Below are 18,023 nucleotides of genomic sequence, written 5' to 3' on the forward strand. Positions count from 1 at the left end.
TATTGGGAGCATAAGCTTTCATGGGTAAGAACCTCACTTCTTCAGATGCAAGTCTTACATCTGAAGAAGTGAGGTTCTTACCCACGAAAGCTTATGCTCCCAATACTTCTGTTAGTCTTAAAAGTGCCACAGGACCCTCTGTTGCTTTTTACAGATTCAGACTAACACGGCTACCCCTCTGATAATTAATACTATTGACTGCATTAATAAATAATAATACCCAGTTCTTAAGATAGCTGAGTAACTTTTAAACAAACATCACTTATTGCTTACTAGAATAAACTGAAAATGTTAATTTAAAATAGTCTGCTTTCTATTATAAAGTAAGCTTCATTTTTTTATTTTTGTTTGGTTTATTTTGTTTAAATTTTTTTACCTCCGCATCAGATGTTAAATGCTGAATTGAAACTTCATGTTGGTTTTGTGATAATTTAATTTCTTGTACGACTGTGTGAAAAGAGGGGTCCCATGTGTTGCACTCGCACACTTGACTTCTCCAATCCAATGCATCCCAGACTATCAGCTCACCCACATGAGAGCCAGTCACAAAAGTCAAATCTAGGCAAAAGCACAAAGCCACATATTATAAACAATCCATTTCAAACTAGGAAGCCGCTCTACAAAAGCAACAGCTAAAAAGCTGCTAGATAAAACCTGTTTCTAAGGTAGCGATTGGCATTTGTAGTATGTATTTGGTTAGGTAAAATCCTCTGTCCTTTCAAAGAGGTGGTAATCTGATTTCCTTTTATTGATACGTGTTTTGCAAAACAAATCAGAAATGAAAACTTTTCAACTTCTATGATGTATACCATGACAAAGAAAGGCACCACCAGCAGAAGAATGTGCAAATGCTAAGGGTTTTTGTCTTCACCCTGCATGAACAGACACTTATACTTTATTGGTGATTCACTGGATCATCCTCTCTCAGATAGAATATACAAGTTATTTCTTGGTGTGGAGAAGGGACTATGATAACCTAGAATGTATGATAGGTGGTGGTGTAAGATGGGCATTGTTAAGCCCAATTGTAAATTGGGTATGTTGTGAGACAAAATTCATACACTGTTGGGTACAAGGACAGAGAAATCTAGGATGGAAGCACCACCCAGAATGCTCATTTGGACCTTTGTGTAAGTTGAGTTTGAAGGGTCACTGGTTGGCTGCTGACTAGAGAGTGCCAGAGAACTAGACTATGATCAGGAAGGGAAGCATTGCTGGGATCTTAAGATTAGGCTTTCCCTCCTGGAGTAAATGAGAGAGGTTAACAAAAGCTATTATGTTTAATCTGGTTGAATAAAAAGCTTAACAGTTTCTCAAACCCAGAAATGGGAGGTGTAGTCAGTAGATTCTAAAGAGATCTGCAGAGCCCTCAGAGTTAGGGAAAGCAGCCAGGATTGCCCAATATTTACAGGTAAGTGTCCTGAGAGAAAGAGAGATTACAGGAGGGGAAAAGGCTGTACTAGCAACCCAGACATAACAGTGTTGAACAATGTGTCCATGGAGGGGTTGGCAGCTGGTTTCCCCCATTTGTAGCTTTAGTGGGTGGGGCTGAGTTGTCTACCATTATCATGACATCATACAGATGAGGCACTTCCTGCAGCAGCACTTAGAGCACTTAGTGGGTTGCCTTTTTAAACCCAGCATTGTTCAACTCCTGGGATCAGAACCAATGGAATACTGTGGGAACAAAAATCCCATAGATCTTGCTATTCTAGAATCTAAGCTTTCATTTTCCAGTTTTTCACAACATTGCATCATGGCCTCTGGCGCTATAACCCCGATGCAAGAAGTCGCTATGCCAAATCCACAGGAATCCTGGGCACAGGTAGAGTTGTGGGGAAGGGCCAAAGGAGCATGGGAGAAGCAGGAGAGGGTGTACCAAGGCCAACATAGGGGCTACTACAGCAGGGGCAAAGTTAGGGCAACTATCACGCCTACCCTATCCATCAGCAGGGTCTCTATCCACTCCTGCAGCCTCTGTACAGGGGAGGCCTACTAACTCATCTTGGTCCCTGTGCCGGCGCAGGGATGAATCTGGCCCAGACTCCCGAGTTGTTCGTTTGTTCAGATGGGTTTGCGTTAGTATTGAACATTAAGCCAATTTAAAGCAATACTAAAATCACAACTTGATTTTATTTTTGGTAAGATTTGAGTGTCCATGATGTGCTGCAAACTTTTTTTAAAAAAGCAACGTAACATTTCCTTCAAACTTTGTAATGTCTAGTATAACAACTTACCATAGTCATCTAAGTTAAGCAATTGTAGGAGGTCACAGAAGGGAATGACAGAATGGTGTTTTTAAACTTCCAATACAGCAACAAGATAGCAAAAACCAAAATACAAACCAAATTCTATTCCTGTCACTGACATAGGTTGTGACTTGTCCAAGACTAAGGAGGAGCCAATCTGGCTTAGCTTCCTCATCCATATAATAGTGATAATGGTACTTACTTCACCGGGATGTTGTGAGGATGAGTTAGTGTTTGTGAAGTCCTTTGATGTAAGGATTTCATAAGTATCACTACATATAGTTTTTAAACTTGACTATCTTCACAACTCCATTTGAGAGTTCCTCTAGTGGTTAGAAAGTTTTGTTCCAGTTATGTGTCTGGCCATAAGCAAACTAAACTTCATAGCTGAAAATATTCCACTAATAACTAGAAATACTAACTAATAAAGCATCAATCTTACCATTGACACTGACCAATGAGAGGATATTATCTTGATGGTCAGTCAGGCGTTTTATTTCAAGGACATCCCAACCTTCAGATCCCTCGGTGGAAACTACCAACCTAAAAATTACTTAAGATAGATGGACAAATTTTCTAAATAAGCATTATCATTTGTATAGAGTAAAATGCAGCTCTGTTTAAATGAGAAACTCCACTATGAATTAAGTACGCTTTAGATGAGACAATGCAGTATATACTATACAGTTTAGGACAGTCTCTTTTGTGAGGGTTTCCCAACCCAAAAGCAGCTTTATTACAAAATTTTAAAAATAAAATTTTGAAAAAATTCTTGTCTTTTAAAATAAAATATACACCCTTTAATTTATTTTCCAGTTTGTTTTGGTGAACACAGCAGTTTTTCTTTGGTCCATTCACATCAGCCCCATTTCCTCCCCCAATCTCTGCCCCCACCTCTGATTTGACCGCTTACACTCAAAATAAAATTCAAATAAAAAAGTTCAAATAAAAATACTTTTTATCAGAAATGGTAAAATTCCACCGGATTCCTAATTTTGAAACAACTAGTAAGCCAAGGAATCTCACCCCACCACAGAAGTGCTGCTTAGAGTGGCTGAGCCATAACTTTGCAGAGAACAAGCAAAAGAAGTTGTTGGGGTCTTTTTGTTTGTTTGTTGTTTTTAATAAAGTGCAGTGGCTGTCCAGTACTGCAGCACCAATTGCATTTTACTACTTCACTTGCAAGGGGACCGGACATTGAGTGTTACACTCTACCAAAAAGTTGAATCAGAAGCATTTTTAAAACACCAGTTTCATCAGTTGTAATATGAAGTTAAAAAAAAACAAAATTAAATAACCTAGTCAGCAAGGCAGACCAGACTGGGGAAACGTGCAGGTAAATATATATTGGAAAAAACAAGGAAGGAGGCAGCTGGGTAAAGTGGCACCTGGCTCCAATTTTCCTACACAGTGTTGATAAAATGCTTCAATCCATGTGTTCTTGCAAGCTACTGCAGATAAAAAAAATCTAAACCTCTTGAATATATAGAGGATTATGGAGATTAAGTTGAAATGTAATATACTCACTCAACTCTTTGCCAACTGCTGCTGCGACACAGTTTTTAGGCAATTCAACCAAAGCACTGATATCTTTAAAAACATGCGTAAAGAAAGGGGAAAAGGTTATTCTCAATACAAATATAATGCAGTTAAAGAAGGGCTATTTCTTCATAACTCTAAAAATTATGGATTTTAATATAAGAAAGGTCAGTTCCGTATTTTCAACACACAGTTTGAGGCAAACTGATATCACTTATGTACTGGCACCACAAACACACTGTTAAATCATAGAAAATTTATTTATCAATTCATATATATTTCAAAACACTTTAACAGTACTTTTTTACAAACCATGTTCATCTTTACTAAAGACCATGGGCTAGATTCTCACCTGGCATAAATTAGCAAGGCTCCATTGGCTTTGATGGAGTTATGCCAATTGACACCTGCTGGCTGTCTAACCCAATATGTTTTACTTCCTAACTTAAAAAAAAAAAGTTAGAAACAAAAACCAGGAGCATTCTGCCACACGACACCATTCAAATTATTTTAAACACTGTTTGCCTGATCTCCAGAGATGCTGAGTCCCACTGAAATTAAAGGGAGCTGCAGCTACACAGCACCTTTGGGGGGGAAAAAAAATCAGACAATATGACAAATCTCTTGTAACGAGGGATTTTGTCACCATTACAACTGTAAAATGACCTAAGTGCTTGCAGTCTTGTGGAAAGTGTTGGACAAATTTAGAACATGGGAGTTGAGGGCCTTCAGCACCTCACAGCATCAAACCCTTCCTCAGGAAACTGTCCCATAAACTAAGAACAGCAGTGGTTTGTGACTGTGTCCACCAGACAACACTATATACACTTTTTAATAGGTTTATAACTGTTTTTTATTAGCCCAATTACAAACTGTTGGCATTGTTTGTAGCTCTATACTATACTTCATCTACAGATATGATTGTGTGATTTGGGTGCATTTTTAATAGCATTTCCCTTTTTATTATATGCACTGTATGTAAAATATAGCACAACTGATTTTTATAGGTAGTACTGAGTCCACAAATAACGTAATTCAATATATAGTTAGATTTGTATGCCTTTACTCCAAATTTCTATTCCACTGTGTGTGTGTGTGTGTGTGTGTGTATATGTGTGTGTATATAATATCTTGCATACACCTCTACCCTGATATAACGCAACCCTATATAACACGAATTTGAATATAACGTGGTAAAGCCGCGCTCCGGGGGGGGCGGGGCTGCACACTCTGGCAGATCAAAGCAAGTTCGATATAACGTGGTTTCACCTATAACACGGTAAGATTTTTTTTTTTTTGGGCTCCCGAGGACAGCATTATATCCTGGGGTAGAGGGGTGGGTGGGTGGGTGTGGGGGTGTGTGTGTGTGTGTGTGTAAAATTAGTGTCTGTGTGTATACAGAGAGAGATAAAGCATATTTGTATAGTTTTATCTATTCTAATTTTGAAGATCTAGGATTACACACACTTATGTAGAATAGCAACATACAGATAGATAGTACTCCTATGGCAATTAAGTTAGAATAGGTAAATTCATATAAATGCAGTGATTACATATACAGGACATTTTACATGCATATCTGCTCTCTCTCCAGATAAAATGGAGATTAGTGAGATTCTACTCTAATCTTCTAAACAACCTTATGAAGTAACTAGTATTTATCTCTTTCACATGGGGAAACAGACACAGAATAACAGATTTGTCTGAGGCCACAGAAGGTGTCCATGTCAGACCTGGAACTAGAAGTCCAGAGTTTCTTGCTTCCAGTCCCATGCATTAACTGCTACAGTATGCCCAACTCATAGCTTTTGAATTTTGTGAGATAAAACAAAGGCAGACCAGCTCAAGTATTAGGATAGGCTTAGTTTTCGTATGAGAAACATCACCTATCTTTGTAATCAGGCCACTGAGGCAATGTTTAATGATGTAACTGTTCTAATTGCGATGTATTTCATAGATACATTGGGGGGAAATGAGTTCTGTACTGTATTTACAGATATTGCTGCACCAGACCATAGCTCTCAAGGTCCCAAATGTGTGACCCTTCTCCTCTTCCTCCCTCTATACCATCTCCTTGGGTGTTGTCACACCTTGTATGGTTTTAGCTACCATCTTTATAATGAAGACTCTCAAATCTGCCTTCTCCCTCCTCAGCTGTCTCTCTCACCCTCCATCACATCTTAGCCTGTCCCTCAGACATGTTCTCCTGGATATCTTACTATGAACTTAAATTTTACATGGCTAAAATTACATGTAATCCTTCTTCCCACTCCCTGCTTTTTCTGTCCCCATCAACAATATCATCATCCTCCCACTCAGGTCCATAACCTGGGAGTCACTGTCTAAGCCTCGCTTTCCCTTGGTTCACATAGCTAAGGCTGTATCCAAATATTGCATTTCGTCCTCCACAGTATTTCTAAAATCAGATATTCCATTTCTATCTAAAACCCGTATGCAAGTCCTCCTCTCCTTTCAATTACTACCACCACCTCCTCTCTGGCTTCCCTATTTCCCCGTCCCCTCTCACCTGCTATGATCATCTACCTGGCCACAGTTCTCCCTCTCTGAATCCCTTCACTGGCTTCCTCTGTCCCGCCACATCAAGTTCAAAATCTTTGCCCTCCCTTTCAGACACTCTGCTATGGTCTGCCACTGATGCCAGCCTTGACCATTTACTTATCTCCCACTGCTTCTCATCTTCTTCCATGTTGCCACTTATGCTTAAATGCCCATCCCAAACTGATCTCTCAGGCCACTGCTTCCTCCTCCTTCAAACCCCTTCACAAACAACACTACTTTTGTGCCATCTACATAAAAGAGGTCAAGGGGCAACTGGGTACAGGCATACATTATTTTTTTTCATAAGAAATGTATGTAATACACATTAAAATTGTGCAGAGCAATTGCTTCCCCTTTGCCACATATAGTCTTTGAGGACAAGAAGGATAAGGGTGAAATCGCTGACTTTAATGGGGCCAGGATTTCACACAAGCTTTTTTGGGGTAGGTCCTATGTCTTCCTATCCATTTGAATTGTAGCTAGGACAAGGAGTTCCTTGTCTGAAGGGAGTTCTCTTAGGTGCTAGTGCAATATAAATAAGAACAACTAGCTTTATGCTGAGTGAAAGACACAAAATGAGGTTCAGAGCAAACTGTTTGAAATGCTGTACAGTTATCTTTAACATGCCCAAAGTTCTCCAACATCTCCACTCCAGGAATAAATAGTAAAATACAAACAGATTGTGAGGGCTGGAAGTAATACTGGGTTTGAAATGAGTGGCTTGCATCAAAACTTTGAGGTAGGAGGTTAAATTGTGTATCTGTGTAATTCTCCTGTGTATATAGGGCTAAAATATTTCTGTTCTCCTATTTTATGACAGGTATATGTAGCTATTTTGGCCCCAGCTGTGTACCAAAAAATTCCAGTATACTAGCTGCCTTAGGAACACTGCTGCATTTTAAGCTTTTACAAACATATTTAGAAGAGGATTTAACAATACATTGATTTACTAATAGTTCAGAGCAGTTTGAGCTTCTAAGTTCATATCTGATTATATTTACTAATCCTATTCAAAAATTTCCTTTTGTTTATACAAAGGATTGAATCTTGAAATTAAAACCCTTGAACCTATGTACTTACAAAAAGTCTAGTTCCCTCACAGAGGTATAATCACTAGTCTGTGGATCTGGCCCTCTGCAAGGGAAATGTATAAATCACTAGTTGAGGATCTAGTCCAGCAAGTCAAAGTTAATGTACAATTATTGATACTTGACATTCTAAAATTCATATAGCACAGGAGGTTATAAGTATCCTTAATTCTGAAATGATTAAGTTGACATTTTTAAAACTAGACAGAGGGCAGCTTTAATATATAATGTTATCTTTAGAATTAAAGAGAATTTGCCAGGTTTCATTTTGCATCATTATACAAATCCATTTTACTTACACTTTATCTGCTATAATGAGCCATTTCCATTTTTTACCTGCATCAGTGAGATGACTGGTCTTACACAAGAGATCTAATTTTCTGTTCCAAACACATAGATCACTCCCTCCAGATAACCATACATCCAGTCTTTGAAGAACTGTCAAACACTGCAGAACAAAATCGGATATATTGCCCTTACAAAAGTTCTTTGGGGAATTTTTCAGTGAAATGATTATCAGCTTTAGTTAGGTAAAACTGCAGGTACTATGAAATACATTAAACTCTTTCCTGCAGAATACAGAAATCACTTGTGAAACATCACCATTTTTACTAACAGGACTGTAGGGCCTGATTTCAGAGGTGTTCATCGTCCAAAGGTCCCACAGAAGGTGCTGAAAGCCAGACAAAGGGTGAAATCCTGGCCCCCAGAAATCAATTTCACAGTTTCAGATGTTTACATCTGAAATTTCACGGGGTTGTAACCCTGAGGCTCCTCACCCAAAAGGGGGTTGTTGGGGCAGGGGTTTACAAGGCAATTGTAGGAGGGTCATAGGATGCCACCCTTACTTCTGTGCTGCTGCTGGCAGTGGTGCTGCCTTCAGAGCTGGGCAGCCAGAGAGCAGCAGCTGCTGGCTGGGCACCAAACTCTAAAGCCAGCACCACGGAGTGAGGTTACAGGATATGGGGGGTGGGTTGCCATACATATGTTTTTCCCGGCAGCCTCCACCCGGGTCAGGGACTGACAGCCACCCTCACTTCTGAGCTGCCTTCAGAGATGGGCTCCCAGTCAGCAGCCATGGAGCTTCCTGCAGCTGTGGGAGGTTCTTGGAGGTGGGTCTGACCCAGCTCTGGGAGCAGCCCCTACTGGGGAAGAGGAAGTACCATCCTACCCCAACCTGGGCTGGGACTAGCAGCTAGAACCCAGTCCATGGTAGGAGCCCCCTGCCTCTCCCCTACAACAGCCAATTTTCACAGGGGAGATCAGACTTCGCAGTCCATGGCTCATGTTTCACAGCTATGAATTTGGTAGGGCCCTAAATATAACTACTAATGCAGCTTGCCACTCCATATGGCTGAGATTTTTCTAGGGCTGTCATTTCTGGCCCTGCTCCTCCCCGGCTACCCAACTGCAATACATCTATAATCACATGGTTGTCTGAAGCACCTGATTTGGGTCCTGACTTGGATCCCAAAGTCTATCATGGAGCAGTGGAAGCATCCACTCCTGGGGGCAGTGGAGCAGCATGATCTCCTGGGGACAAAGTGATCTTTACGCTCTACCCTCAGGAATCTCTTAAAGCATGCAATGTGAGAAAGTTTTCACTCTTGTTTATTAATAAAGTCAATGATTTTGGTTTCTATACAGTATTTGGGGCTTAAAGGTACCTTCCTATGCTTCAGATTACTAGTAAAAACCAAAGTGATTTCTCTCCTTAAATGAAATTTGCTCTGTTTAAGTAGTGATTATTGGTGCATAGTATCATACTGGAAATTTATCTATCATTTTCTTTATAGGTTTTGGGTTCTTTTGTTCTTTATCAGATTTGCATCTGCAGGAGATGATAGAATTGTATTTCTGTGGAATGCTCAGGTTAGTTTAGTTTTTGAATAGGTTATATTCTGTAATAAGGATGTGGATGGGAGTGGGAATGTGGGGAGCTGATTTTGCTCTTGAACTGATCTAAATCAAGAATCAGTCCATTGAAGTTTAGTTGAGCTGTGTCTTGCATAACTACCACATGCCAAACAAATGAACATGAACAAAATTGATTTAGTTGGGAACTGGTCCTGCTTTGAGCAGGGAGCTGGACTAGATGACCTCTTGAGGTCCCTTCCAACCCTGATATTCTATGATTCTATGAAAATTTTCCTGAGGAACACAAGTGGGAGAAGGGAAATGGCAATTGTAAACCATTTATAACTCAACCAAACTTGAACAGAATTTCAAAGGACAAGCAAAAGGCATTACTCCAGCCCCAAAGCTTTATCTCTGAGCAATTTGAAAGATCTGGTTCTAACACCACCATTGTTTGCAAGTCTCAAAGTGACAATCTTTTATAATGGAATAAATAAAATGGTTGTTCCCAGCTCCTTCCTTTTATGAAAACCTTTGCAGTGGCTAGATCTCAGTCACTCCACTACCTTTGAAGTAAATGGTCTTGGCTAACTAAAATAAGTTGTTATTCATTTTAAAATATTCTGTCTTGACATATGTCACACTAGCTTTCACTACAGATGTATATATAATATATACGAAAATACATACACACACACACAAGCCTAAAATACACTTGGACTTTTCTTTACCTTTACAGTGGAATGGAAGCACGACACCTTCTGAACTTGCCTGCCACTATTGCAATCCCAAACCTGAATTCATTTATTAAGGAAAAACAAAAGGTCATAACATGTTTCTCTGTTTAGTTTATAATTGGATGGCAGAGTTTGAGAAATAAAAATGTAGCGACACAGGGGTTTTCTAAATACTAACCTACTCTTCAAACTTTAGACACTCTGAAATGACACTTACACTTGTTTGTTACATTTTCATTATTTTTGTGATAGGGACCATGTCTACTTCTGTATTTGAACAGAGGCTAGCACAACAGAGCCACAGTCTTGACAAGGGCCTTTGGGTCCTACTATAATATAAACAATTGCCACCCTCTCTGCTGCCTGGCTCATAGTTTCGTTTAAAATCAGTTAAATCTTAGGAAGATTTAAGGATACAATAACTGTCCTATCAGCAGATGCCGTTAAGATCAAATTATTTTTTTCTTCACAAGCCCCAGATGAAGGAAATGCTGCAATAGCTGTAATTTTGTGCGTGTGTCCATGTAGCTCAAATAACTTTTCTCCAGTCTGGAAGAAAAACAAATACAGCACATTAAAGGTAAAATTTTCAAAATCTACTAAATCCCAGAGAGACCTAGGTGCCTAAGTGACTTCTGAAAATGGGGACTTTAGGAGTCTGTCACTGAGGTGCTATTGAAAATGTTACCAAGATGTATTATACCTAAATAAACTTGTTACTATGAATGCAGGGGAATACTATGAAAGACCGATTCATTTAATAAGTGGAATCACTTGAACACCTGTTAAGTTACATTCTGAAATATTCATCTTATGTATTTTAATGGTTTCATTTTTAGCTTAAACGTTAGCCAATTTACTTCATTATACGCTACTGACATCACTGTATTTCTCATTTGCTGGCAAAACAAAATCTGAAGGCTTTTTAAAAAAAATAATTTGACCTACTTGAAACTACCTTTATTAATAAGGGTATCTGACTGTTACCATTTACTGTATCTATTGTCTACACCCATAACATGAGACCATTTTAGCTTAACTACCTAGCATGAAAGTTAATTAGGGATGCAGAGACAGTTGAAATGGCACACTTGTGGATTAACAGTGTCATATTTGTGTTTTTTATTAAATACAAGAGTCATTTCAAGCATGTAAGTGTGCAGAAGTAGAAAAATAGAACTCCAAAGTTGGACACCCACAAGTTTTGCATCCATAAATGCTTTGTGTGCATTTTCACATACATTTCTTGAATATTGATTCTCGCACACCATTTTCTGTTTCATTTTAGTGTTATGAAATGTCTTCCATAAGAAATGTTATGCTTAACTGAAATTCTTCAGAAAAGGAAGGAAAGTTACAAATTCCCCTGTTCCTATTGTAAGTTACACTGTTGTCAATGTTATGTATAACTTTTTTCAAGAGGTCTTCATAAAAAGTTTAGTCTGAGATTTCTCTCTGCCTCACTTGAAGCTTAACATTCAGATTTTAAACAGTTCACTGATCTGCCTTTCAGTCTATTAAATATCTAAGCTACTTACAAGGCATCCTCTGAAGCAATTCTAGCAGGTAACCTGCAAGATACTTACCTTCACATTTGCTGATGAGATTGTATAGGGAGAAAACAGCATGTTTTATTATTATTGGAAGTATCACCTCTAAAATGCAGTATTCCTGTGACAAGTGTTACTGTTCAACAAAATACTTTTAAAAGCTGGAGTGAGACCTGTATCATGGCAAGCAACTAAGAGCTCTTTCTCACTTATTAACTCCATGGAGGTGACGCTGAAGTCAGTTCTTGTATTAGGCCCCAATTCTGCAAAGATTTGCACATGTGCTTAACTTTACACTCTGAGTAGCCCCATTTTAATTATAGGCAGACTGCAAAAAGTTATGCTCATGCATAAGTAGTGCTTAACTTGTGCCAAGGCTTCCAGAACTGAACCAGGGCACCTCTGGACGTGGTAGTTCATAGTACCCCGGCACCTCTGGGCTTGCAGTGTCATACAGCAGGGGATACAGCTACATTTGCAGTTATGAACATAAAAAACATTGCTTGAGCTCCAGTACCTCTTTCATTACAAATTAAGCACAGTGCATAAGTCTTTGCAGGACTGGGGCCTCACCATGATGTCTGATATTGAGAGGTTCAGCAATCAACATCTTAACAGCTACTAAAAACTTTTTAACTTGTGCTTCCAATACTTCATCTTGCGCTGAATATTTTCATACACATTTTTACTTCTCTTTTCAGACACTGTTTCACATCCTGCTTTTCTGAAGCAGAACAAAAATAAAAACCAATTCAAGGATGTTTCAATGAGACATGTCTATAAAACTCGACTTATTTGTACTGTGCTAAGACTCTCTTGGACTGATTCTGCCCTTGCACCAATTTTACATTATGCTAGACACAGCTCAACTAAACTTCAATGGACTGATTCTTGATTTAGATCAGTTCAAGAGCAAAATCAGCTCCCCACATTCCCACTCCCATCCACATCCTTATTACAGAATATAACCTATTCAAAAACTGAACTAACCTGAGCATTCCACAGAAATACAATTCCATCATCTCCTGCAGATGCAAATCTGGTAAAGAACAAAGAAAACAAAACCTATAAAGAAAATGATAGATAAATTTCCAGTATGATGCTATGCACCAATAATCACTACTTAAACAGAGCAAATTATTTCACTTATAAAGAGAAATCACACTTCGGTTTTACTAGTAATCTGAAGCATAGAAAGGTACCTTTTTAAGCTCCAAGTACTGTACAGAAATAAAATCATTGACTTCATTAATAAACAAAAGTGAAACTCTCACATTACATGCTTTAATATTCTTATTGTTGAGAATATTCTTTAATGTGTTCTAAGCATTTTGTCACTATTCCAAATAGTAGCCTGTACTACAGAATCCAGTCTTCTTACTGCTTAGGTTCAATATTGGCGATTTGGGGGTGGGGGGGAGGGAGATGGGTCATATCCAATAAAGCCAAATCATAGTCTATTAGCCTTCTCATTTAACCAAGTAATTTAGAGAGCACTATATATAACAAGTTGCACAGCATGAGGGTTAAAGTCAGGCCAGGCATACATGAATCTTACAACATCACTATTTTTTTTTTAAACTAACTGTACAAAAGAACTCGCAAGGGGATTGTATGTATGTTGCTATGCATAACACCTGCTGAAATCCAGCTAAAGATCTTACCCTGCATCTACACTAGGAAAAAGCAGTTGGTTTTGGTTCTGTTTTACCTAAACCCAATTAAATTTGACCTGTTTCTTTACCTAGAGAGCACCTCAGTAAACATGCCTAAGCCCTGTCTACACTAGCAGTTTACAGTCTGTGCAGCTGCACTATTGCTAGATTGCGAGCTGTCCTAGTATCGATGCACCTGTTTTAAGGAAAGTGATCAACCTCCGGCGACTGAAAACAAATTATATGATCTGAAGATCTCTGCAGCCTCTTGACGGGGATACAGCTACATTTGAATTTTTAGTTGTTCTAGCCCACAGCCCCGGATTAAACACAACTAAGCAACAAATGTGTGCTCACACAAATGTTTGTGTAGCATCTTTACCCTAGAACTTGAAGTCCTCTCAAAAAGACTTTAAAAAAAACCCTAAAAGGTGATAGTGGTGAGAGATGGAGATTGGGGGTGGGGGGGAGCGGTAGTAAAACCACACTAAAACCAGTCATTTTGGATGTATTGAGCCACTGTTAATTAAAAGCAGACCACCACGTACCTAGGAATAATTGTTAGGGTTTTCATAGGCAAGGCCAAATGTCTGCAGTTGCAACTTTGCTAATCAAAAGTTAAAAAATTAACAAACCAAAAAAATGTGGGGTATTTAGAACCAAGGTTCCTAACAAGTTTTTTATTATGACTAAAAATATTAAAAATCCTTTGCTAATAAAAATAAGTTATTTGTTAAAACTTTAACCAAGGGTTACTATGGTAACCCAGTAAGGGTTACCATAAACTGTGTTTTATGAAAGTCAGCTGTAAAAATAAACACCTCTGAGCACTCCAAGGGAGCTTTTCTTCAGGCAAGGAGGTGCCAATTTCACAAGAAAATTCACCATCTAGTATTGTGTCCTGTATCTGGTACAGGCAATTAGGTTTCAGAGGAAAATACAAGGAACTCTATAATGGACAAATAAGGAATAATAATCTGTCTATAGAGGAAGTTTCTTTCTAATCTTAGGCACTAGTGGTTGATTTATATTTTAAATAAGGGTTCTATCCCTTCTAAACTTTTACCCAATAATATGAATGTTCTAATTACCCATAAACTATCACCTTTTTTAATCCTAGTCCATTTTTAGCCATTATATCCTGCCACAAGGTAAGTCTATGTTGCCTTTCAAACTTAAATATTTCTTGCTCTTGTATTAGACAGTCAATAGGTAGGCCTAATGTAGCTTCTCCTTACCATAATTGTTTGATATACCTCTATCAAGTCCCCTCTTCATCTCCTGTCTTAAGTGACAGACAATCTTATCAATCTCCCCTTATTTGGAAGTCTTTCCATGCCTCTATGAATGTTGGTTTCCCACCTTTGGGTACCTTCTATTTCTGCTATAGCTTGTTTGAGATGTGGTGGCCAGAACCAAACTAGTCAGCCACTCACATTTTGGACATGAGCACTTTAAATATGGAAACCCATCCTTCAATTAATGATGGGATACTGACACTTGAGCAAAGATCTGGAAAAAAAACTGACCTTTGAAGGAGAAGGCATGTGTAATTCATCAAGTATAAGATGTACAGGGTGGGTGGTTCTTTTTGTTTGTTTGGGTTTTTTTGGTTTTGTTTTAAAAGGATTTCTTTTTAAATATAAAGATATCTGTAGGATGGCTGGTTCTACAGTATACATTTTGTTCACCAAGCTGGAGTTTCATGGGTCACCTGATTCTTTTCCAGTCATGATCACCATCCTCTATAACCTTGTCTGCTTCCTGGAGGAGCAAGGAATGGTCAAATGAGCAACAAAGAAAGCTATTCTTAAAATGTGTTATGAACTCGGTTTAGTTTAATATGTCAAATGCTAGGGTATTACATGCAATTTTATATCAGTCCATTTTTTTGGAAGACCCTTGCTGAGGCTTACCCTTCTTTAGTGATCTTCCAATCAATATGACCCTCACTTCATGTTCAAAAAATAAGAAAGAAACAAAGAAAAAAGCAGCTGTCTGTTAGGCTGATACAGGATTTATTTAGTATCTTCAAAAACCAATCTGAGAAAATTTTCCACTCACTGGTTTTAGCCGAGCCACTGAGAAAACAAGAAAATCCTCCTGCAAAATTCTCTATAAGATGATATTATCTAAAGACCTGAAGCGTGAAGCCTGGCTTACAACAGTTAACAAAACCACAATGGGATAGCTTCAAAAACGAAATAAAAACATTTCAGAAACCCAATAAAATACTAATTTTATTGGGGGAGGAAGGGGGGAAAGCAGGTAGAAAAATTATCAGCTGTTTAACAACTACTATATTCATGCTAAATAAAAAAAAAATGAAATAACTATCCAATGAAGCAAACTATTCTAAACAGTCCAAACTCTCAGAATATTAAACACCTGTAAGACATTAATGTAATTTATTTCTTATCCATATCTGACTTGTTATCCTATCTTCCAACTTACACTTCCATCTATTTTTTACATTGATTATTTTTAGTACCGCAATGTGTTTGATACAGTGCAACGAAGACAGTCCTCTCCTGAAGTAATAGAGGATTTGTTAGTATCAGCAGGTGCCTCTACTCTGTCTCAGATGCTCCAGCATTTCTACTATAAAGCCAGATTTTCAAAGATTAATGAGATCTATTCAGTGTACATAGTCTGAAAATATGTACTGTGAAGAATTATTAAAATAACTACTCTGAAATTGCTGTAATGACTACCCAAATCACCAGAATAGAACCTTACGGTTTTATTTGAATCTTTGTGGCCTATTTTAATGCTACTTAGAAAAACCAATCATAAGCTGCATGTATTTCCTTATCTATAATAGTTCTAACACATGCTTAATTTAAAACATGTATCCTGCGGACCTAAAGAAGTTTGTCCCCCTTTTGTAAATATTTTCAAAATTGTCAATTCTGTGAAACTTTGGCAAGCATAAGAGATTGTGGGAATTTCACATTTGGATGAATGTAGCTGCCTGATCAGCAGACACTAGGAGGGAGAGAGTCTTCCCCCAACAAAGTGCCTGTACCCTTGAGGAAAGTGCTTGCTATTTTAGATTTCTAGGCACTTTGCAACCCTTATAATTGAGCAAAGCTTCAAAGCTCTACCCTAGAAGGCAGTCAAGTATTATTTCCCTTATTGTATAAATAATTTAACTGAGAGACGGTACAAGATCACTTCAGGCAAAGGTGGGAATAAAAGCCAGGTCTCCACAAAAATCAGTGCTAAATCTTTCACTCACCCACACTGCTTTCAGAATGACCATGCCAAGTCCATGTGCTTGCCTCTCTTGTCTGTAACCACTGGTCTAACCATGAGATGACACTCCCTTCCTAGACCCCAAACTTCACCCCAAACAGTTAGACAAGTTAAATTAGAACTGGGCTGATAATGAAAGCATTGAGTACATGAATGAAGGCACGAAGCTGAGAATGAGAAGAGGAAAAAGGATTGGGAGATGCAGAGGGAGTTGAGAACAGAGGCAGGAAGAAATCAGAGGCGACAAGGGATGAGGAGGTTATGTAGGACTTTGAAAGGGGCTTCTACCTCCTTGTGGAGCTAGAATGAGGTACTGAAAAAGAAAACCAGTGACAGCTTGCTGGGTAAAAGATGACAATGATCAGAGCAGTGGGAGAGGAAGACTGTTTTGGCAGCAGCACTTTGAATAGACTGATGGGGTGGAAAGGTCAGAAGCTAGAAAGGAAGTAATCCTTGCAGTAACCAAGATTAAATAACGACGCACCAATGTTTCAACAGTGGGTATAGTGAGAAAAAGATGGATTTAGACAATACTAAAATTATGAGATATGGAAGACTTCCTAAGAGACCAATATACACCTCTACCCCAATATAACGCGACCCGATACAACACGAATTCGGATATAACGCGGTAAAGCAGTGCTCCGGGAGGGTGGGGCTGCGCACTCCGGCGGATCAAAGCAAGTTGGATATAACTCAGTAAGATTTTTTGGCTCACGAGGACAGTGTTATATCGAGGTAGAGGTGTAGTTGCAGAAGGAAAGAGGTTGTGGGCCTAGGAGATAGGGAGGGTATGATAAAGGAAAGGCAAGTAATTCGTTTTCAGATAAATCAATTCTGAATGGATATTGGGACATCTTAGAATTGTCAAAGTACTGTGAACCATTTGGGGTATTTGATTACAAAGAGGATACTGAAGAATTGGAAAAGGTACAGAAAGGGGCAGCAATAATGTGAAAGGCAATCCCAGGATCTGTGTGCTTTACCAATCACACAACGCCCTCTAAAATAAGGAACCATTAGCCCCATTTTACAGATAGTTCCCCTTTGACCTTGTTCAAGCCACATAGTCAATGTGGCAGTTATAGGAGCAGATCCAGAAACCTGAATGTTCAAGAAGCAAAAGTTGCAGGGGAATGTTTACATTCAAAGTAAAAAGTGATTTCACTGAAATTTAATGTTTTACTGAACATATATGCATTAATTTAGATCTAAATTATGTGATAATCATTTTTCTGCCAGAAATTAAGTAAAATATTTCTTAATTTCCATAGACTTTCACTTATGTATTCCTTAGGATGTAATACAATCATTAAAACCTCTTACCTGCAATCATCTATTTGTACTAGAAATCTCACTATATCATGATGACCTTTCAGTACAAGGAGCTCAGTGTAGGGATTCTGTATTTGTTCTTCACCTAAGTTCTGCACAGACGATTTCTAAAAATCCATCAAGAGACATCAATCATGAATACTTCACTTTGTATGTATATAACTCATTTTTAATTAAGTCTTCAGCCATATCTACC

General features: G+C 38.4%; 1 protein-coding gene across 1 annotated transcript in view; it reads right to left on the reverse strand.

The window, feature by feature from the left end:
- The window catches only part of WDR41 (WD repeat domain 41), a 34,216-nt gene that overhangs the window by 11,601 nt on the left and 4,592 nt on the right, over positions 1 to 18,023 (reverse strand). Inside the window, exons 2-9 of the mRNA XM_054031932.1 lie at positions 17,819 to 17,934; positions 12,570 to 12,618; positions 10,447 to 10,578; positions 10,024 to 10,086; positions 7,772 to 7,883; positions 3,777 to 3,839; positions 2,692 to 2,802; positions 377 to 558 (exon numbers count right to left, since the gene is read on the reverse strand). Coding sequence (XP_053887907.1) covers positions 377 to 558; positions 2,692 to 2,802; positions 3,777 to 3,839; positions 7,772 to 7,883; positions 10,024 to 10,086; positions 10,447 to 10,578; positions 12,570 to 12,618; positions 17,819 to 17,934 — 828 coding nt within the window. The remainder of the gene's footprint in view (positions 1 to 376; positions 559 to 2,691; positions 2,803 to 3,776; positions 3,840 to 7,771; positions 7,884 to 10,023; positions 10,087 to 10,446; positions 10,579 to 12,569; positions 12,619 to 17,818; positions 17,935 to 18,023) is intronic.

This window comes from Malaclemys terrapin, chromosome 6, assembly GCF_027887155.1.
Source record: "Malaclemys terrapin pileata isolate rMalTer1 chromosome 6, rMalTer1.hap1, whole genome shotgun sequence".
Classification (NCBI taxonomy): Eukaryota; Metazoa; Chordata; order Testudines; family Emydidae; genus Malaclemys; species Malaclemys terrapin.